General features: G+C 35.2%; 1 protein-coding gene across 4 annotated transcripts in view; it reads left to right on the forward strand.

Annotated features, from left to right (window-relative positions):
* Positions 1-23,581, forward strand: part of LOC149562339 (endonuclease III homolog 1, chloroplastic-like) — a 178,499-nt gene that overhangs the window by 119,188 nt on the left and 35,730 nt on the right. For all 4 annotated transcript variants that reach the window (XR_016363918.1, XR_016363919.1, XM_089825863.1 and 1 more), the window contains exon 7: positions 13,591-13,706. Coding sequence is in view for 2 of the 4 variants with exons in the window: in XM_089825863.1 (XP_089681989.1) it covers positions 13,591-13,706 (116 nt within the window). In the remaining 2 variants the exon portion in view is untranslated. The remainder of the gene's footprint in view (positions 1-13,590; positions 13,707-23,581) is intronic.

The raw sequence follows: 23,581 nt of genomic DNA on the forward strand, positions 1-23,581 counted from the left end.
TGCCAAGGGAACTCTACTGTCACTGAAAGCCAAATCGACAAAAGATAATACCATTACTGTATATCTTGGTATTTCACTGCGTATACCCCTACATTGTGGCTTTGAGATTACCATTAATTTGGAGGAAGGATCGAAGCCTATTATCGCTATGCCCTATTGTCATCCTAAGAAGTTCAAGGATGAGATAGATAAGATGATCTAGTAAATCCTCGACAAAGGATGTAGGTCCTGGTGAAGAAGGATAAATCCCTAAGGATGTGTGTCAACTATTGCACATTCAACAAAAAGACTATAAAAAATAGATACCTCACTCCTAGAATTGATGAGTTGTTGGACGAACTACATGGCACAGTCTACTTCTCCAAAATTGATCTTCACTTGGGCTATCGCTAGACTTGCATGTGGGAGCAAGATATCAAGAAGACACCTTTTTGTTTCCACTATGAACACTACGAGTTCTTGGTCATGCAATTTGGGTTGACCAATGCTCTTGCCACCTTCGAGTCCTACGTTAACCATATCTTGAATAAGCAATTGCACAAGTTTTTGTTGGTATTCTTTGATGAGATACTCATTTCTAGAAAGACATGGGAGGAATGCTGTCTTGTATTTTGTCACTACAAAATGTATGTAAGAGTACGAAACTTTCTCAACTTAGTTTCGCATTTCTCAGAGATAGTTCATTATTTAATTGGCTAACATTGATCAATCAATCGACTCCAATTTTTATGATGAATCCTTTTATTGAAGGCTTTTGTCAAGTTTTTTTCATTTTTCATTTTATTAAGTTCATGCTTGATTTATGAATTCTTCAATTTCCTTTTTCACATTTTCGAGTGTGTGTTTAATTGCTTTTGGTCTTTCGGTTTTGTTCAAATCCTTGCTTTTGGTTTTCCCTTTGATTCGATATATCTTAGGGCTGAATCGGACTTGGCAATCAAAAGATAAGACCATTTAATTGCCCAAAAGGTGGAATCGCTAGATGCAATTGCATAATTTAAAATATTATGTTATATTTGAATGTTGACATTCACTTTTTGAAAACTATAACATAAATTCACTTAATGTTATGTTTTAAAGTTACTGTATCACTATAGGCAAGAGCCTACAACGCAACGGTAAATTGTGAGCCTCTCATCGGGGAGGTCTTGGGTTCAAATCTACTTGATATTAACACATAATAATAATTAATCTTAATAATAATAAAAAATTATCTAGGCTTCGACCGATTACTTATAAAAAAAGAAGTTACTTTATCACTTAAGTGACTATAGAGCACTTTATGTTATATTTTTAAGTTGAGTTGCTTTTTAATTTTTTCACTTCAGTGACTTTATTAAACTATAGAGTTTGGTTTATTTTTGAGTTACTTTATGTTTTATTTCAAAACATTTTAAGTTAAATATTGTTTTTGATTAATACTTGCACATGGTATATTTTTTATATAGTGTAAATGTTATTTTTGACCCAATTAAGTGATATTTACTCAAAAATTAATTAAACATGTGCTTAATAGATCACTTAGTTGTGGAGATACAACTTTCAACCCATTTACATGTTTACATGTAAAAGGCCTCCAAGAGTGCAATTTGTACTAGAAAGACAATTTTAAACACTTAAACAAGTTTTTAAAACATGTAATGGACCATCAAGAATCCGATTTGCATAGAAATGGTCTTTTGCATGTTAATTATTACAAGTAAATGCATGGGGAGAGTGCAATTTTGCTTTCCAAGCCCAAAATTGCTCAATGCATATTACATACTGCATATTATTAAAATCTGTAATGGAGGATGGAGAGTGCGATTTGCATTCTTATTCATATTACATGTTTTTACAATATGTAATAGAGCCTGGAGAGTACAATTTGCATTGTTTGTTATATATGTGCATTTTAAAACGTGCAATAGCACATGGAGAATGCAATTTCCCTTCTTTCCCAAGAATGCATCCATTTTAAAACATGTAAATGCTCCAATAGAGTGCGATTTGCACTAAAACATGTAAATATGCAAATGCATATTTAAAATTCAATTTTAGCATGTAAATACATATTTGAAATATGTAATGGACTTCTATGAGTCCATTTACATGTAAATGCACTTCCAACCAATAAGTTTTACATGTAATGTGTCTTGGAGAATCGATTTTGCACATAAAACTCATGTAATCACCCTCCAAGACCCCGTTTTTGCACTTCAAAGCTGAAAACGTCCAAAAATATGGCATGTATTACAAATTTTAAATATGTAATGAGGCGTTGAGAGTGCGATTTGCACTTTCAGCTATCATATGAAAACATTTTAAAACATGTAAATGCATATATAGACCCCGAATTTACATTCCAACACATGCAAATGAATTTAAGGAACATGTTTTTGCATTCCCAAGCCAAAAACGACTCAAATACATCCATTTTTTGACCATATTTTTGTGTTATAAACGCCCAGAATATCGGATTTTTATCCACGTTTTTGCTTTGGAGGGCCACGTTTTTGCATTTTTCTGCATTAATATGTATTTGGGAAACCTGTTTTGCATTTGTGAGTCAAAAAAGGCCCATGTAAATGCATTTGTGAGCCATGTTTTTGCAAAAACGACCCAGATTTTTGTATGAAAAGGGCATGATTTTGTTAAAAATGCCGAGAAAATGGCATTTCCAGCCCATATGTTTCGATCTAGAGGAGGCGTTTTTGAGTTTTAATGCACACAAATGCATTTGAAATCCACATCTTTTCACCTTTTTATGCAAAAACTATAATGGTCCCCATCTTTTAGACCCTCAATGGAGTTCTTAGCTTTTCATCCTCCGAAGGCTAAGCGGAGAAATAAAGAGAAATAAATTAAATTAAAGTCAATAAATAAATAAATCTAAAGGTGACTTTATATTTAATTAATTTAAGTTTTTAGAACCACAACTAATTATTGTATAAGAAAGGGGGAAGCTTCTAGAGAGTTCATTTTCCAAAAGCACAACTAATTATTGTATTGGAAAGGGGGAAGCTTCTAGAGAATGCAATTAAATAATATTTAATATCCTTCTAGAAGGGTGAAGGAAAAGAATAAATAGAGGCGAGAGCTTCATTGTTAGGCATCCGATTATTGTCAATTGCATTTGATATAAACTTGAGAGAAGAAACTAAGGGTTTCTGATTTCAGTTAACCATTGGAGAGCGTCAATTCTTCAGTGTTGCAACCATTTGAGGTGGTGAAATATCCACTGAATTTGGCATTCAGGAGAGCTTCATTCTAGAGTTCTATTTGTGCTTAAATTGGAGAATACACTTATTGCTGGCTGCTATAGTGTTGCGAACAGTAACATGAACAGTGTCGTGAACAGTACTTGTTGGTTCCTGAAACCGCAGACTGGAATCCTACGAGCCTTGCTTGCTCGATGCCGGGATATCCAATCGGTTAAGGCCAACTTGACGGGATTGATCGATGCGATCCAAATCCCCTGCGCTTCCGGCTCTGCAAAACCGGGGTAGGTGTACTTAATCCTGGACAACAACCTTATATCCAAGATGCTTAAAGCAGATCGGTTAAAACACGAATACAATGAAAGTTTTCCTAATGGCAAGAATTATAGAAAACTTCAAATTTGTGAATTACGCATTAAGAATAATAAAAGAATATATGAGAGTTTTTTAAATAAAAGTGATTATTATAGATGATTGCAACAAATGAATATATTATTTCCTCAATGGAAAGAAATGAAACAATTGCCAGCATATGGATTATGAATCAACAATAAAAGATTGGTGCTTAATTAAATGGGCAATTAGAGTCAATATTATAAGTTGACACGTACAACTTTATAAAGTCTAATATATTTAAACTATAAACAATTTTGACTATTTAGACGCGACGGATCAATTATATAAATTCAATTTTAAACTAGTTTAGGATGCATTTTAACTCCTACGGAGACAACCTAGACATAAATACAAAAACAATTAAATATTTCACAATATTTATGTTGATCAAATTTAAAATGCAATAATGACCCAATCCACTTATCCGAATATTAAAATATTTATAGAAATTAAATAAAAAACCATTTATAAAGGACACAATAATAATTTAAAACTCTGATGCAAATAAATTAAATAGATATTTCTTATTGATCGAGAAATAAAATTGAACTGGAGACACTCCTTACGGATGATCCATCCAATATAGTTCGACTCCAGAATCGTACAAGAATTCATTCGATAATCGGATAATCCACCATCCACAGGCTTAGTTCAACAAAAAAATCATTTCTTTGCAAATGAAAAATATAATATATCATAAGTGCATAAGATATGTATATATTTTATAGGAATATGAATTGTCTTTTGTTTTGATTTTTACATCTTAAAGTTATAATAGACGGAGAGGCATACCTCAACCATCATACTATTAAGATAATATCTTATACTTTCTATAATAGTCAACTGCTTGTCTGTAGTCCGTCTTTCAGTCTAGATAGGAATGTTTCCTATCTCGTCTCTTTTTTCTTCAGTCCAGATAGGAATGTTTCCTTTCCTGTCTCTAGTTTTGTTTCTAATTCCGTCTTTAGTCTACGTTGTTTCTTTTAGAAACAACGTCCTTGTAATTCTTTATAAGGAACACATTTGTTCCTTTGTTAATCAATGAATCATCCGGAAATCCGTTAATCTGCCAACTCTTCTTGAATCTTGTAACATGGTATCAGAGCCATGATAAGGAATTTTTCGAAAAATTTATAATTTCTTTTGAAATTATCTGCTAAATTTTTTGAAATTATTTCTAGGGATTTCTCTATAGCATGTCCAAGATTTCTACTTTTTTGAGAAATTTATCTGTGCCCATCTAAGTTTCAGCTAGGGTTTATGAATCTGAAAATCACATCCATGCAAAAAGAAAGTTGTTTTTATCTGCTCATGCTAGCGTCTAGGGTTCTAATCACGATCTTGTTATTATCGTGACTTGTCTTCATTCCTGCCCACACTTGGCATTCTGTTCGTGCCTGCGCCTGGTCTTCATTTCCGCTCGCATCTGGTTTTCAGCTTGTAACTATTATTTCCGCCTGCACCTGATATCCTTTTTTCTCTACAAATCAAGACGGGAAGTTGCATATTTCCTTTTTTGTTTGCCTGCATCTGTAAATCGCGCCATATCCATTTGTAAACTCACAATTTTGATAGTTGTCTATTCTTTCATATCACGCTCTGGGAGCTTGTTTGAGACCATACTGTGCTTTCTTTAATTTACATACGTGAGATTTTCTGTCATGAGTGTAAAAACCTTCTGGTCGCTCAATATAAACTTCTTCAATTTTTCCATTTAGGAATGCTATTTTAAAATCCATTTGATGAACTTTTCGTCCTTTGGATTCTGCGATGGCCAATATAGTTCTAACTGAAGTGTATCTAGCAATTGGAGCAAGTGTTTCTTTATAATCGATACCTTCTTTCTTTGAGAAACCTTATGTTACAAATCTGGCTTTGTACTTTTCAATGCTGCCGTTAGGTGCATGCTTAATTTTGGACAATCACTTAGAGAAAACAACTGATTTGTTTTTAGGTTTGGGTACAACATCCCATACATCATTTTTTAGTATGAGATTATATTCTTCAATCATTGCTTGTTTCCAAGGTTGGCTTGACAAGACTTCTTCAACATTTGAACTTTCTATTTTTATAATTTCAGTGAATAATGCTACATAACAGAACTAGTTTCTTGTTCTTTTACTTTTTCGAATTACTTCATTAGGTTCAACTTGATTTTCTTCTATCGTTTTCCTAGCCCAAAGTGGCCTCTTTTTATTTTTAACATTCTCAGAATCTTTAGGATTAGATATAGTGGTAGAAGATGGTTCAATATCATTCTCCCTCTCAATTTCTGCTATGTGATTTTCATCTATTTCAGGAACACGTTCTATAAGAGATTCATCACTGTATCTAGAAATATGGAAGGCAATATCTTCTTCAAATTTCACATCTCTACTAATCTCTATTGTTCTTTGACCCGGAACAAAAACCTTGTAGCCTTTGGTTGTTTCACTGTATCAGATGAGTATCCCCTTCTTTCCGGATGGTTCTAGTTTTGTTTTTTTCTCTTTAGGAATGTGGGTATAAACAGGACACACAAATATTCTCAGGTGACTTAGATCTGGTTTAATACCTGTAAATACTTCTTTAGGAGTGGTGTTCTCTAAGACTGCGTGTGGACATATGTTTTGAATGTAGATTGCAGTGTTAGATGCTTCAGCCCAGAAGGAAGTATGAAGGTTTTGATTGTGTATCATTGCTCTGGCTGATTCAACAATTGATCTATTTTTACGTTCTGCAATTCCATTCTGTTGAGGATTATATGATATAGAAAACTCCCTCTTGATCTGAACAATAATGCAAAAGTTTTTGAAAATTTCGGAGATGTATTCACCTCCATTTTCTGACCTTAGTATTTTTATTTTCTGTCCTGACTGGTTTTCAACTAGAGCTTTGAACTAGAGCAAAAGTGTGATATATTTCATCAATGTTAATGATAATAGGCAGAATAAAATTAAAAGAATTATTGGTTGTGAGATTGGTACCCTTCCGGGCTCTTATCTTGGTTTACCCCTTTTTCTTGACCCACTTGAGATTTTTTGGAGTTCGTTGATTGATAAAATCCATTTTAAGTTAGTAGGTTGGAAAGGTTCCATCCTTAGCCAAGCTGGTAAGGTTATTGTTATCAAATCCACTTTACAGAATGTATCGTTGTATGCTTTGAGTGTTTTTAAGATCCCTAGAAAGTTTGCTTTGACAATTGAGAAAATTCAGAAACTTTTTTTATGGACGGGTATGGAAAAGAAGAAAAGATTGGCTTTGATTGCATGGGAGAAAGTTTGCATGCCTATCAATAAAGGAGGCCTTGGTCTTAGAAAGGTTGCTTCTATGAATGATTCTTTGCTTGCCAAGCTTATATGGAGATGGCATAAAGAGGAGGGAGAATGGAGAGACATTTGGAATGATAATTATAATAGGGAGAATCAAGATTGAAACTCTTCCTTAGCAATGAAACTTTACAAGGGGGTTTAATGATTTGGAAACATGCACAGAAAAATAAGCAGATTATCAATAAAGGGGTCAGATGGAAGGTGGGAAATGGGAGGACTATTCTTTTTTGGGATGATATATGGATTCTTGATCATACCTCAATTTAGATTAGAGATGGAATGGCTTTATGGGACATTGCAAGAATTTTTTTTGGGATTTTCGTTGAGGATTACTGGGAGGAGGATAATTGGGTTAACCTCAATAGAGTGGATAACAAACTTAATGATCTCAACAAGATTCTAAATGCTGTCTTTTTAAGCTAAGAGGAGGATGCTTTGATATGGAAATATAATCCTAGTGGGTTATTTTCTGTGTCTTCGGTGTATGCTAATGCTTTTGAAGAGCATCAGGAGCCTTGCTAGGCCAAAGCTTGGTTTAAAGATATGACACCCAAGGTTAACATATTTTTTTTTGAATTCTTCTGCAGGATAAAATTCTTACCATTGCCAAATTGTTGAAGAGAGGTTTTAACATTGTCAATAGATGTTATCTTTGTAAGGAAGCAGATGAATCGGTTAACTATATGACTATTCATTGTTTTTATACTAGAAGTTTATGGGAAAAGGTTTGTGGCTTTTTGAATATTACTTGGGTTTTCCCCCTTACCACTAAAGAGCTTTTTAATGGTTGGAAGTCTCTCTCTACTAATACTTTGGTTATGAGGTTGTGGATTTCATCCTTCCATCTCTTTGCTGGGGTGTTTGGAAGGAACGAAATGATTGGGTGTTTAGGGACATGGAAACTAATTCAGGCTAACTATTCTACAAGATTAAGAATATGGTGACAGAGAATATCAGATCTTCTGAAAAAGGGCACCAACCTCAGAATGCTTGGGAAGAATTAGTGTTATAGAAATGGAATTTGGATGGTCTTAGTCTTGTTCAAAATGGTCCTAACCTCAGGGATTTGGCAAGATGGGATTGTCCTAAGGATTGGTGTAAGATTAACTTTGGTAGGGCTTTGAAGGGCAACCCAGGAATGACAAGCTGTGGTGTCATCATTAGGAATATGAATGGGGACAGATTGGGTGGGATGACCATTCCTATTAGGGAAAAAACTAATTATGTGGCAGAAGCAAGTGCGACCCTCTATGGTCTTAGCTATGCCAAAAGTTTGAATTTGAATAAGATTTGGCTTGAGGGGACTCCCTTAATATTATGAATTGCCTTCATAAAGTTACTAATCCTTCTTGGGCTATTAATAATATTATTGGCAAGGCCATTGATCTTATCAATTCTTTTGAAAATTGTGTAGTCACTCACAACTATAGAGAAACTAATCAAGTTACTGACTAGGTTGCTGATGTGGCATGCAAAACTGATGAAAAGTTAATTTGGAATCAAAGTGATATTATTCCTATTGAGTGGCTTTTCTTGATTGAGCATGACAAAGCTAGAAGTAAACTAAAAAGTTTCATTAATGATGAATATGCCATCAAGGATTAACAATGATATGGGCAGGATTGGAAAGCAGTAGGTTATTATGAGACAAACAGTGTCTTGTCATTCATTACCACATGGATTGTGGGTCTTTTTCTCACTAAAATCCTTGGCTGCAATTTCGACACTGGTTTTTTATTGCAGTGGGTGTTTTTGAGAACTGAGAGCCCTTTTTAGCTTGAAGAAAATGGGAGGAACGAGAAAGAGGATTGAACTGGTGAGCTGCAAAGAATGGAAGAAGAAGAGTGAGATTTGAGACATTCTGGAACAGGGGAATTTTACAGGATTTATGGAGAAGCTGAAAGGTAGTAACTTTGCCATTTTCCGACAATTCGTCAAAACTTGGAAAGATGGGAGTATATCGGTGGATAATCAGAAAATGGAGTTTTTTGAAATAAATTGTTGAAACAACGGGTCTTGACACCAAGGGTATCAACTTCTATCAGGACAGGAAGCTTTCAGATCGGGTGGTTGAAGAGTTTGCGGAAATGGCTAAGGAGCACAGCAGGTTGGTGAAAATTGGTAATTCATACTTTAGCCCTGGCTCCATTTCCCGCCCTTAAAGATTTGTCATGTTTGTGGTGATTGAGTATCTTACTTTAGATGACCACTTTACTAAGATATATGGACACCATTTTATGTTGATTAACCATTTTAGGCACAAGGTTAGGCTTAATTTGCCCTTCTACCTCAGAGAATCATTGGCTAACACTATTTTAGCCATTTAAAATGATCCCGAGGGTGATCATGCTTGTCATGAGCGTTTAATGGTTCTAGTTATGAACCTTTTGAAATCCAAAAAAGTGGATAGATCTTGTTAGAACAAGAAATCTTTAGATTGTGAGACGGAGGGAAGTGAACTAGAAGAGGAATTTGATAAGGATACAGAGGATGAGGTTGCTAAGGTTGAGATTAAGAAGAGGAAGAAATGTGATCTAGGGAGCTCCTCTAGTAAGAAAAGGAAGGATAAGGAGATTGATTCTGAGCAAGACACTGATTTTGAAGAGTAGGAAGAGGGTATTGAGAAGAAAGGTATACCGGGCACAGTTTCGAGAAATAAGGGGAAGAATATTGAAAGAGATTCTGTTCCCTCTGATGATGAACTCCTAATTAAGAGGATGGAGAGAAAAAGGAAAAAAGTGCTTGCTCAGGATTTGGATGCTGATAAAGGGTTTAAGGAGGCTGAGTTGGATAGGAACAAATAGGGGGGGCATGAGGATTACCTTGTGCATAACAGAGATGAGGAAGATCAGCGGTTTTTGAAGGGAATATTTGGTAACCCTTGATGATGAAGGATATTGGCAATGTAAAGTAGCAGATGCAGGACATCTCGAGAGATTTAGATCAGCTCAGTAGGACGGCTAGGGGAGAGAGAACGCTGGGTCAACACATTGCTAGACTATCTAAGGTTATAGGCAATGTTGAAGAGGTAAAGAATTTGATGAAACGTGTTCCACCACTTCAAGCCAAGAAAAAAAATTTGGATCAGTTGGGCAAAGACCTTTAAAAAAGAGTAGATGGTTTGAACACCAGAGTGGGTAACTTGGAGAAAACGGTTAAGAAATTGGCCGATCAGAACTGCACTATCTTGAAGATAGTGGTTGACAACTTTAACACCTTTCTGAACAAACTTGAACAAGGTAAAGGCCAAGGCTCTAAAAATATGAAAGAGGACCAGGGTCCTAGCAAGCGAACAAGGGTTAATTCCAAGAAGAATGAGGGTGTGGAAGCAAAAAAGTTGGATGATATGAAAGCCTCTGCAGAAAACATGAACATCTTGGTAGACCAAGCAACAAATCTTCTGAAGACACTGTAGCTATCTCGGGGCTATCTTTTTGCTTTCCTTTTGCTGTCTTTTTATGCATAGTTGTATTCTGGCCTCTTGTTTTTAGTTTGTCTAGTCTGCTCTTTTTTAGGTTCGAAGGCTTTATGTTATTTGAGCTTCTTTGCTCCTGTTTCTATGATACTTTGTACAAGGTTTTGGGTCTTTTAAAACCTATTTTTATGTAATCAAAACTAGAGCTTTGAATTCCTTGAATTTTGATAATACTTCAGCTGATTTCTTGTGTTTTAGGAAATAGATCCAAGTTCTTCTAGAGTGGTCATCAATAAAAATTACATTAAAAAGACACTTGTTTAGTGAAGGTACAGACACAGGACCACAAAGATCAGTGTGGATAAGTTCAAGAATAGATTTTGATTTATGAACACTTTCAGGAAATGATTGTTTTGTGTTTTTGCCTAGGGCACATCCTTTGCGGATGCTTAAGTGATCGACTTTGAGACAAGGTAATCCTTTTACAATATTTCCTATAGATGATAATGCATGGTAGTGAAGATGACCTAGCCTCCTATGCCAAATTTCGGTAGAATTTGAGGTTTCATAACTTAAGGTTAAGTTTTGATTATTACAAAGTTTATATAGACTTCTGTCTCTAAATCCAATAGAAATGGCTTTCTTGATATTAGAGTTCTTTGGCCAAGATAGAACTCTGTCCTCTTGAAAATTGACTCTGAATCCTTGATTAGCTAGACTAGAAATAGAGACCAAATTTCTTTTTATACTAGGTACATATAAAACATTTTTGAGTTGGAGAGTAATTCCTGATTTTGGGTGAATTGAGCATGAGCCAATACCTTTGATAGGATGAGTAGAATTATCTCCAATTGTGACTTCTTCTAAGTATTATTCTGAGAAACTTTCAAATTTGTCTCTAAAACCTGTTATATGCTGAGATGCTCCATTGTATATAATCCAAGTAATTTTTTTTGAGTTTAGTTCACTTGAAAGAGCTAAATAAAATGCATAGTTCTCTTTTTCCTCTTTCTCTGCTTTCTCCTCTGTGATTTTTGCTAGGGCTACTTGAATTCTCTTTCGTTTAGGGCAGAAGTTATGTGAGTGACCAATTTTATCACATTTGAAACATCTTACTTTGGACCAATCATGTTTCTTATATGGTTTGTCAAATTCCCCTTTATTATGTTTGAATTTCCTTTTCTTGTTTGAATTTGCATGAAGAGCTTGAATGTCTCGCTCTTGATATATACTTAGTCCTCTTGCGTCTAATCTTGATTCTTCTTGTGTGCATTCATTTTTTAGTAATTCAAATTTAGGAAGCTCAGGTCAGGAGCTTAGGCCTCGAATAAATTTTTCCCAAGATAAAGAATGTCCTCTTAATGCTATCATGCTAAGTTCTTTGTCATCAAGTTGATTTTCCATTGTTGCAAGTTGATCTTTTAATTGAGAAGTTCTTAGAAAATAGGATGTAATTGACTCCCCATTATTCATTTTTATGTATAGTAGATCTTGTTTTAGGTTTAGCAGTCTACTAGTATTGTTGATTTCAAACATGTCTTTGATAGTAGAGAACATCTCAAGTGCAGTCTTAAGATTGGACATAGAGGGAAGAATATGATCTTTTACAGAGTCTATTATAATTTTCATGGCCTTTTTATTGTGTCTTACCCATTTCATTTTACCTGGATCATTTTCAGGCATGGATTTGTTTGTTTCTATGTACTCCTCTAATTCCATTTCTCTTAATTTATCATGACTCGAATTTTCCATGATGATAAATTTGATGCTTCCTCAAGTCTATCGTCTAACCTTACGCGATTCACCATTTTGATTTGAGGATATAATTTAAATTTTATAGATTTGAGATTTAATTCTGAATAATAGAGTTTCTTATCAGAATGGCTTTGATACCATGTTAGTTTTAGAGATCTCTGATAGATAAAACTATTATAACAGATTTGAACAATAATGAATATCATTACTTGATCGATTGCAGAAACAGAGGTGCAGATCTTGGTCTTTGAATGACAATCAATGTATCTTGATCTTAAGTCTATAACACCAATGGAGAATCAACAAATCTGAATGTATTAACCTGCAGAGAGAAGTAGGCAGACCACTGGGACTTGTATTGCTGTGGATTGATATTTGACCCAACGATTTGCTCGGCATATATATAATACTATGGAGAGTCATGTCTCCATAGAGTCGTCATGCCTCTACAGATGCATGACTGAACATTAGTTTGTTTAATGAAACAACTTTCATACATAACCTTTTTGTAATTGGTGGCAGACTATAAAGTCCCTCGATAATTATAATAGCCTTCTCATAATATCAGCCCGATAACCATACAGTTTGTTATGTGAATAATTCAATGTGTGTGTGTATATATATATATATAATCTTAAGAACAAAGTTCACATAAAACATAAACATTAACATTACTTCAACTGATGCTATACATCAACAATTAATACTTGTCTGTGGTGTTTTGCTTGGCAACTTTCAGATTCTTTAAACAGGCTTTGCATGGTTAGGGAGAGTAGTTTGATCCTTGCTTACGTAAGAGCTTCACATGAATGAAAATATACTTCTCTATCTGGTATGCATTGTTGTTTATATTATTATGAAAGTCCTGGTCTTGTCAGATAGAGGAAGCAAAGGCCACCTTAATTAGTGGAATTCAGCCATCATAAAGAAGTGTGTTAGGAAACAAATAAGCACCGCCCTCCAATCATTGATGGGAATGGAATTGGAATAAGAGCATTAGGAGCCCTTTTGCAAAGGTTAATTGATGGGACTTTGTAACAAATGATATACTAGAGATCTTCATAAGTTATATTCTTGTGAAATGCTGAATGATAAAAATTGTTATAGAAGGGACAATTTTAAGATACTAATTGAGATGGCATAAGAATTTGCAAGTAGTTCAACTGTAGTCATAATGCACATCATTCTTTGATAGATGGAAAAAAACTTTTATATGATTTTGAATTCAAGGGTATGTTTTTTTACATACAATATACCGTATGAAATTTAAGTATTCTGATTGAAATGTTTAGGGAGTCTGAAGATTCTGTGTCATAGAATTGATGAGTAACAAGTTCTACATTTTCTTTTTGGAGGTTTTAAGTTTTGGTTTGAACGTTATTGTCTGAATTTAACAATTATAAAAATATAATGTGATACAAAAGTGTTATGTTTCTTTGTAACTATATTGTAAGTCCGGTTGTTTTTCAAATTGTAATACCAATGGAATTTTCATTGTCTTGGATTTTTGCAGGGATTCCACAGAACTGGAAGGAGGTGCTTGGTGGTATTTGTAAAATGAGAGCTTCTCAGGGTGCTCCAGTGGATACCATGGGATGTGAAAAGGCTGGCAGTTTGCTTCCACCAAAGGTTTTTTGAGATCGGTTGATAGTACATTTCTCCTAGTATAGATTGTATGCAAAGATAAAATTCATGTGCATTATGAGTTTTATTTAGAAAGTGAGCCATAAAATATATATTTCATTTTGCAAACGTACTGATTGTTGAACATGAAGGATTTTTGTGCCACTTTTTTGCCTGACCTAGGGTTTATTAGTTTTTTTGAAGCTGCTTGGCCTAGGATTTCACGATTTTTCCAGAAAATTGTAGGGTTGTTTTGCTGCAAGTTTTTATGACAATTTTTGGATAAAATCCAAAGTTTGGGTGTTTCAAAACTTTGGTGAAATTCTTCAGTCTCAGCTGCAGTTTTCTTCATTTTCCATGATTTTGGATACAGGGAGGGATGGCTTTGTTATCCAAAATCATGTTGGAAGGTAGTAAAAATTAATGCCAAAAGTAAAATGCTTGGAAACAGTGGATGCTCATAATCTTCAACTATAGGTGTATTGATTAGATTGTACTTAGCAAATAAACTCTCCCATCAGTTGTGGGTAAAGACTAGGATATGTTCGATGAATGTAATCATGAAGCCATTATGCTAATAAAGTTACTTGTCATAGATGAGATACTTCTAGAATTTCCCTTGAATAAGATATCTGCGAAGATTTCGACTCATTTGAAATCTCTGCATAAACATTTAGATAAAGGCAAGGCCTTTTTCCTTAATAATATGTTGTTTGCAATCATGACACATGAGAAAACATCTTTGCAAGATTATTTGATGAAAATCAAAGACATTTGTGATCAACTTGAGCCATTGGTCGCAAGACAGAAGAGGATATTATTGTCATAACAATAAAAAGCTTACCATGGTCCTATGAGCATTTCATAGAGACTATAAACATCACATATACTAATGTTGACCTGAAGTTCATTGATTTGTGCAATAGGATAGATGGAAGTAGTTTTTAAGTAGTAATAATTCAATGTGGAACATGATTTTCCTGCAAAGGTCAAAGGCAAAGGCAAGTACACTTAGCACAAAGGATGAGGAAAACTTGATCAAGGTTGAAAAAATCGGACTCGACGATATTTCAGGAAGACCATTTTTCTTGAAAAACTCAGAGTGGGCAAAATCTCCACAAAAAAATTTGAACTTATATCAAACATTTGAAGATATATAATTTTTTAAATATTCTAAAAAACACACACATGTACACCAAATGTATAGAATATATACTGATTTGATATATCTACCATATATTAATCAAAGTATTGACTTAAATAAATAGCAATTAAAACTTAGCAAATTAACATAGAATCATATACCAAAAATTAAGTACAACATCTAAATAAAAATAAGTTCAATACATAAAGAAGTAAAACTCCACGAAACTACAACTTGTGAATATGCAATAAGTTCAAGTTTCAATATCAATGAAAACTAGAAGTAAAAGTCATAAATTGCATCTGCGACTAAAGTTCAAAAGATATTGCTGCTGCTACGTGGATGGTGCTGAAGCAGTTGCAACATCCTTAATGTTGGATTTTGAGCCCAGAAATCAATGATAAACAACAACAATGAAAAGCCGAAAAGATACAAGAGACACATAGAAATACCCTGGGAAAACTATTCGAGAATGAAGGGAAAAACCCTGGCACACAACAAAAGATTATTTTATTGATAATAAAATTCAAGTGTACAATGTCTTTCGCTTTTGCTATATGTACAACATAAAGAGAGACTCTTCATGTTCCAACCGAAGGTCTCTTCAATTTCCAAAATAAAAGTCTTTATTACAAATACAACTATTCTTATTTCCACGCCTTAATGCATGTTGACTGACACACTTCTTTATATTTAATATTACAATTTAATCAAAGTGTCCTTTTCAACTGAAGGTGACCATAACGATAATAATGTCCATATTTCTAGAGATCAAGATCTCTATCGCAGCTACAATCTCCAACACTCACTCTTGGGCAGAGAGAGATCTTTAGCAAAACAATCACACAAAGCTGCAACCAAAATATGTCAATGATAAACATAGATCTAAGAAATAAATCATGGAATCACTCAACATGTAAACCCTACAAGAAACATAACCAGCTTTTATCACATACTCTATCAATGTGATGTTGTCATGGAATCTCTCAACATGACACTAAGAGAACAAGTTAGTAATCATGGAATCACTCCACATGATAGACCTATAGCTATTACTCATAATCATAGAATCACTCAACCTGAAAAACCCACATAAATCACATTCAACTTTCATCGCGGACTCACTCAATGTGATGCTGTCATGGAATCTCTCAACATGACACACCTGCAAAAATTCACACTTAGTTTTCATTACGGACTCGTTCAACATGATGTTGTCACAAAATCTTTCAACATGACAAGTTAGTAAGGTTTACAACTAGTATTTTATCACACTCTCTCAATGTTGTTGGGTGGATATTTTGCAACCGACCATTTTTTCAAATCCGATCACAAAATAGGTAGCCCAGCCACAACATATGAGACAAAGTCTCTCCTACCTTAAAAGGAAGGCTCCCCGTTATCATTGTTCCTTGGATCAACTCAAGATAAGAAAGAAGTTGAGAAATTTTGTAAGGGGGTGTTACCAATATTATTCTTCTTTTTTTTAGAAAAGAATCCACTTACCTGCAGAGCGAATAATGGGCAAGATGAAATCTCTAACTACACTTCTATCTAATAGTTGCAAATAGTGATATTGATAAACCAACGCCAACTCAAAGGCTTATTGAACGTGTACCAGGTTTGGCTCTAAGTCTTGTTTTAATCTATTCTTCAAGAATAACGTCTACCATTGGGGTACAAGACTTCCAAAAGTAGGGAATTCCAACTATTTCTGTGAACTGAGACGATAGTACAAGCTATAGTAAAAGCTTCTAGTTTATGTATTACCACAATCGCTCCGAGTCAACACTTTGACTCCGATTGCTTCTTAACTAGTTATGCTCTATAATTAAACATACAATAACAACATGAATCAAAGATAACAAACACAAATTATAGTCAAAGCTTCCAATTCGCACTATCACAATTGCACTCAACCAAAGTTTCAGCTCCAATTGTTTTTTTGTATTCAGTTTTCTTTAAAATCAGTACTACACAATCACAGTTATGCTTGCACATTTTATCAGAGCTTTCTTGCATACAATAAGAGATGTTTTTTACAATGAGAGAAGCACTTCTTCTATAGGAATAGAAATGAGAAAAAAGTGGAGGAAAAGGGGGGGCGTACCCAACCACCTTGACCAAGTGTAACTAGTAAAGAAGAATGATTGGATTACATGTGATTGCATTACATGCGTTCAAGTTATATGTGATTGGATTACAAGCAATCCATCTTCTGCATCTACAAAGCCGAAAAAACACTTGAAGAAAATGTTGAGTGTTGAAACTATAGATTCTAATATCAATCCTATAGACTATCAACAAAAGCCTTGTTCTTTGTGATGATCGCGAGATCGGGGATTCTTGTATTCTGCACCACTGAATTCTCTTTTATGAGTTTCTTGTTGTCATTTGAAAACTTGATGTGATCAAGCTTTTTTTGGTTTGAGTTGTCATGAGTTCTCCTTTGTAGATTGGCACATGCTGGAGTCTCTGACACTTTGAAAACCTTCTCAATGGTGTCTGGATGTAAACTCAGAACAACTTTCTATCAACACCTTTAACTCGCTTTTTTTTTGAAGTAAAGTGCTTGGCGCATTCCCACACAAACTCAGGATCTCAGATAGCGAATCTCAATATCAAAGCCTGATATTCAGATGTGTTATTAGTATTAGGGAATTGCAACTTGTAGGAAAAAGGGAAAATTTCTCCTTTAAGTGAAATCATCACAATTCCCGCTCCACAACCCATAGAAGCACAACTTCCATCAAATTCCATAATCCAAACATCATTAGAAGTACTCGAACTTGCTTCATAGTCCATGAGAATAATCTCTCCTTCAAGAGAATTAGTGGAATTTGTAACTGGAACATGTTCCTCTTTGTTAAGAAAATCCATGGACTCATCTTCAGGAACAATTTCTCCTTTAATTGTGACTTATAGTTGATTTGGAATGGCAGCCTCTTTTAGATCCTCAATAACATTAGCAAATTTTTTAGTGTGTTAAAGCAAGGAAGAAATTTCAGAGTCTGTCCAGTGCTTTGCAAATTCTGACACTTCATCTGCATGTAGGTAATAATTACCCATTGTAGCTGATTCGAAAGGAATCTGAGCATGTGGGTCATTATATTTGACCACCACATACTTCGTTTCTCTCTCAAGATGCAATTTTTACATGACACCTTTGACATGTATTCTAGCTTTGCTCATATCCATATTGAGTTCACCTCCTACATCCTTATAGAAATTACGGCCAAGTAACATAACATAAGAGCAGGCACATCTGCAACTACGATGGTCATTTTGATCTTCTTATACGGGAAGGACGCAAAAGCAAATTGAGCATCTTTGATTTTCCCTTTTAGTGGTACTTGCTTATTCTCCATATAGTGGCAATTACCAAAAGATTTTGTCAAAGTTAATCCCAAAGCATCGACAACCTTAGCTGCATGACATTGTCGGAGGCACCAAAATCTATAACACAATTGCTTAGCTTGAAACCATTGATCAACAGGGATGAATAGAAGGGTTCAATCTTCCTTGGAACTGAGGATGGAATATTAACTAGGTTATTGGGCATATTTTTTGATTTAGAGGCAATCAAATGAGGTTGAGTAAGATGTGGTTCTTTGACAAATTTTGTAAGCCTATCCAGCTGATCTGGATATGCTTGTAAGTATTCTACCTCAGACATTTGGATTTTGGTCTTCTTAGCATGATCTATAATATCAATAGCTTGGAAAGAACAAGCTAAAGAAGCATTGAAATTTTCAGCTTGGGGTTTAGTATTAGCATTAGGTATATTGGGCTTCAAAATACTAGATGAAGGAATAGGATGATCAACACTTGATTTTTGGCTGGGTCAACAAGTAGGTTGGGCAGAGCTGTGCCCCTCTTTGCAATCGTGACAAGAGTTTGAGGAGTATCCATTTTCTTTATAGCCTCATCTTGTTGTTGAGCCAACTTTGTTTGCGAACGTGTCATGATTGTGTAGGCTTGTGTGAAATCAATCTCATGATCTTTATCATCATATTGTATGTATCCAATAGTAGAGTCGCCAACTGCTTGATTAGCTTCATGATAGAAAGCAACATCATTGTCAGGAGGATAGTCTTCTTGATTGTCATTAGTAAGACCAGCTTTATAGTAACCAGTGGTTGAGTTACTTGGTGGTGCTTCAAGTGCAAGCCTCTCCAGGGGAGGAGGGATCTTATTCTAGTTCTTGCCTACGTAGTCATTTGCAGCATTAGGATATGGTAGTCTTGGAATATCCTTGTACGGAGCGACAAATGACCCTTGAGATATTTGCTTCTTAAGAGCAAGAAGTTCATTTGCCAATTTTTGAACCAGTGGATCAATTGAGCCTGATGAAGAAGATTCCCTATAGGAATTGTTCTTGAATTGGTTAGAATCCTTACAGAGTTTTCCTGCAAGTATTAAATCATCTTCAATCTTCGTTGCTAGAGTTTGTGCCGAGTCAAAGTAGCAAGAGCAACCCTTCTCAGCAAGAAACTAACTTCTGGAAGTTGAGTGTTAATGAAGAAACACTTCAATTTCGTAGCAGTAGGTTGTGGAGCAGTGGGAATTCTGTTAGCCAGTTTGTTGAACTTAGCAATAAACTCCCGCATTCCATCATTCACTTTCTTCTTCATTTGTGTAAGTTGTGCTAGGAGAGCATGCTTATCTTCTACAGGCTTGAATCTTTCAAGAAACTTGGTTTGCAAGGATGCCCATCCTGTGATGGAATTGGGTTCCAAGTTGTAGAAACAATCAACTGCTATACCTTGTAAGGTTTAAATAAAGAGCCTCACAGAGATATCTTCATGTTCAACACCAAAATTTCCTACAACAATGTAGAAAGCCTTAATGTGTTCATTAGGGTGTTGTTTACGGTCCCTGTAAAATTTGGGAAAATTCTTACGGGAACCTTAGGGTAGTGCATGTAATGGTGTTGCAAGATTTAGTAGACCAAAAGTTGCTTCCCCATGGTCCAATGACCATATTGATATTAATAAGGGTATAGATGGTATGAATAGCAAGAATCTGTTGTGCAGTAGAAACAAGGGGTTTGAGGAAAAATTGGGAATCTTCACTGGGTATTGCAATCTTCTTTTTGGAAGGTGGGTAACTGGTAGTTTCGGAAAGAGTAGGGATTTTAGTAAGTAAATCAAAACAAGCTTGTTGAGCCCAAAATGATCCAACAAAACTTGAGGAACTATTCGTCTTTTTTCTCCTCCAATACATATGCTCAAAGCTTGCTACTGTGATAGATGGTAGTGCCTATTAGAACAAGAACTTGAAACTTCAAATGAAAGCAAGATGCCTTCAAATTCGTTCGTATCCCTAACAGAGTTACCAAAAACTTGTTGGGTGGATATTTTGTAACCGAGAGTTTTGGTTAAAATCTAGTTCCAAGGTAGACCAGCCACAATGTGTGAGACAAAGTCTCTCCTACCTTAAAGGGAAGGCTCCCCCTTATCACCATTCCTTGGATCAAGTCAAGGTAAGCAAGAAGTTAAGAGATTTGAAAGGGTATTACCAATATCCTTTCCTCTTAGTTTTTTGAAAAGAATCCACTTACCCACGAAGCAAGTAATGGGCAAGATAAAACCTCAAACTACATTTCTATCTAAAGTTGGAAATGGTGATACTGATAAACCAACACTAACTCAAAGGCTAGTTGATAGTGTACCAGTTTGTCTCTAACTCCGGTCTTAATCTATGCTATAAAAACGGTCTTTACCATTGGGGCACAAAGACTTCCAGAAGTAAATAGTTCTATTTTTATGAATTAAGAAATAGATACAATCTACAGTCAAAGCTCCTAGTCTATATATGTCCACAATTGCACTCACTCAAAGATTCAACTTCAACTGCTTCCTAACTCTTTATACTTTATTATCAAGAATGCAAAAACACATGAATCAAAGATAAATGTAAATTGCAGTCAGAGCTTCCAACTTGCACAAGTCACAATTGCACTCAATCAAAGTTCAACTTCAATTGTTTCTTTGTATTTACTTTTCTTTTGAAATAGTACTACACAATCAAAGTTATACTTGCACAGTTTCTCCAGAGCTCTCTTGTATAGAAAATAAAGATGATTTTTACAATGAGGGGGCACTCCTTTATATAGCCAAAGGAGTTGAGAAAAAGGAGGAAAAACTGGGACCAACTCAACCAACTTTAACCTTTTTTAACTAAACAATAGAAATTATTGGATCATATGTCATAAGGGCATGTAAATCGTATTACATGTAATTTCACAATTTCATACAATGCATCCTCTTCAACTATATGCATGAAGAGAAAAAAGAAGACGAAAACAGAGAGAATAAACCTAAGGATTATTTTGAAGTGCCGTATATCTGGCAATGCAGTCACACACTATAGGAAGATCCGATATCTCCATTAATTTGATATGACCTCAATCCTGATTGTATCGACGTATGTTGATCTTACAATCTTGTAGTTTGCTGCAATTGAATCCTGTAGATGCTTTGCCACTGATTTATATGCTGCAAATCTATTTATCGTTTGTGATCCAAATTCCTCAGAATCAAGTTCATCATTGACTCTGTTTGTGTATTCTGAAGTCATTTCTTTTGTTGGAACCAAATTATCATGCTTGGTGAGGACAACACATCATATTTGTTCCAAATTACATATAAGATCCATCTCAAACGTCTGACAGTCTTCCAAGGTTGTCTGCAATTTGGTCAATAGTTTTCCCAGTGTCTCTTACTTGTGTCCCATTAGACCCTAGCTTCTGTAAAACATCTTTGAAGACGAAATAACTTCACATGCCACCATGCCATCTAAATAAGTATTGGCTATTTCATCTCAATCTACCAAAAGTCCTTTTAGAGTGCTGACTTCTTGATTCATTGAAATAATCAAGTCGTGTATAGGTTCTTTAGTTTCTCTAATGCATTCAAGAAGTTTGACTGCATCTTTGATGGCCTACATTGCTTCTAAGACAACTTCTCCAAACCAAGTTTTGACTACTTCAATTAGTTTTCTCTGCTTAGTTGTATGGGAAGTCATAGCGATAGGCTGTGATGACTACTGTCAGATAACCTCATTAAGGCAGGTGACCTCTTCCTTGAGCCGATTCTTCTTCTCCCACAACTTGTGATTACCCTTCAATACATTGGAAAGTGCATCATGAACATCTTATAGACAACCCAATTGTGATTGCTTACTGAGTTCAATTTTGGTGAACTTGTAATCCAAACGGTTAAGTTCTTCAGCCGGTTTGTCTACCAATGGTTGAACAACCTCTACAAACTTAGTCTTATCGGAATCAACTAGGATCCTTGAAACAATCTTATCTTTCAAAGATTTAAACTTGGTTTTCTTAATAGGAAGATTATTTGGGGGCAGCACAACCTTCCTTCTCTTCATAGTAATTTTACCTAGCCAAGTAGGCAAACTAAAACCTTCTCCTGATGAGTCAAGGACAGTAGCGACCATCGACATTGATCTTGATTGTATTCCTGTGGTGACTGAACATGCTTTAGTTTGTACTGTTGTACCAAGAGGTGCTTGATGAGAAGATTTTGTCACGAATGCTTCAAAACTAGTTTTTGAAGTATCAAGTTAGGAAAGTTGACCTTTCGTGTCTTTTGGGGATTTTTCAAACATATTCCCCAAATTCTCGCACTGCTCAAGTGTGAGAATAGAAAGAGCCGCTGAAGAGATAGAAAGCACTAATGCGTTCAACTCCGAGGCAGGAATGGTGGATGTGAAAACAATAAAGAATGAATCCATGTCATAGTCTATAACACCTAGGAAAGGTGTTTCTTGAATGGATGGACCTTACTGATTTATTGGTAGTGGAGGGGATATGATCATAACCTCTCCTTCATCCTCTTTATCAAATTCTTCTTCAGCTTCTTCCAAAATTGGTACTTGAGAGGGCTTTTGAGATGACTTTGACCCCTTTCCACCTTTCAACTCAAACTAAGGGATTTAGCCAGAACAAATGAAGATGCACTATCTTTACTTGAAATTTCTAATTGGGATTTCCTTTCAGGTGGTCCAAAACTACCACAGCCTACCTCAAGCTTAGGATCCATCCTTTTTAGGCCTTCAATTTTTAACCATTAATTGGTATTTACCAAGATAGATTGGAATCTATCAAAAATGGATACACCTTTCTGCTTCCACTATATAGGGAAACAACATTGCTTGTGAAAACCAACAAGATGGTATTCTGGGTCAAGAATATTACCAATGTCTTGAATCTAGAGATTGGATGGGATTTCGAGTATGGGATTGCAAAGTGAGTTTGTAGTAGTCCATTCTCATGATATCTCGCTTCATGCGCAGGTCAATCCATATGTCCTCTATGTGATGGACATGGGTTAACGCTCTCTTGATGATTGAGTGCATCCCTCGATAATCAAAAGCATACCTAACCTTGAACCTCTTTAATGTGATAAGGTGAAGTTCTACCTCCATATTCTTTGCCTTGTAAACTGAATTGATCATATATTGACCAATTACCAAGAGTTTGGCTGTAGTGATACCAAATCCTGGTCTATGCTGAGCATTTTGATAGTATTGCACTAAAATGAGTTGTCTGGCGAATTCCATTAGTATGATGTTATCTTTAGCATATCTTGGCAAAGTATATAGCTTTCCTTTGAAATAGCCAACTCTTAAATAAATGAAAGTTGGAAACTACAAAAAAATAGCACCAAATTAATTAACCCTATTCCAAGCTTCATCTGACACTCGCTCAATTACC

Source organism: Cupressus sempervirens, chromosome 4, assembly GCF_028749045.1.
Source record: "Cupressus sempervirens isolate cs-2001-9-10 chromosome 4, ASM2874904v1, whole genome shotgun sequence".
Lineage (NCBI taxonomy): Eukaryota > Viridiplantae > Streptophyta > Pinopsida > Cupressales > Cupressaceae > Cupressus > Cupressus sempervirens.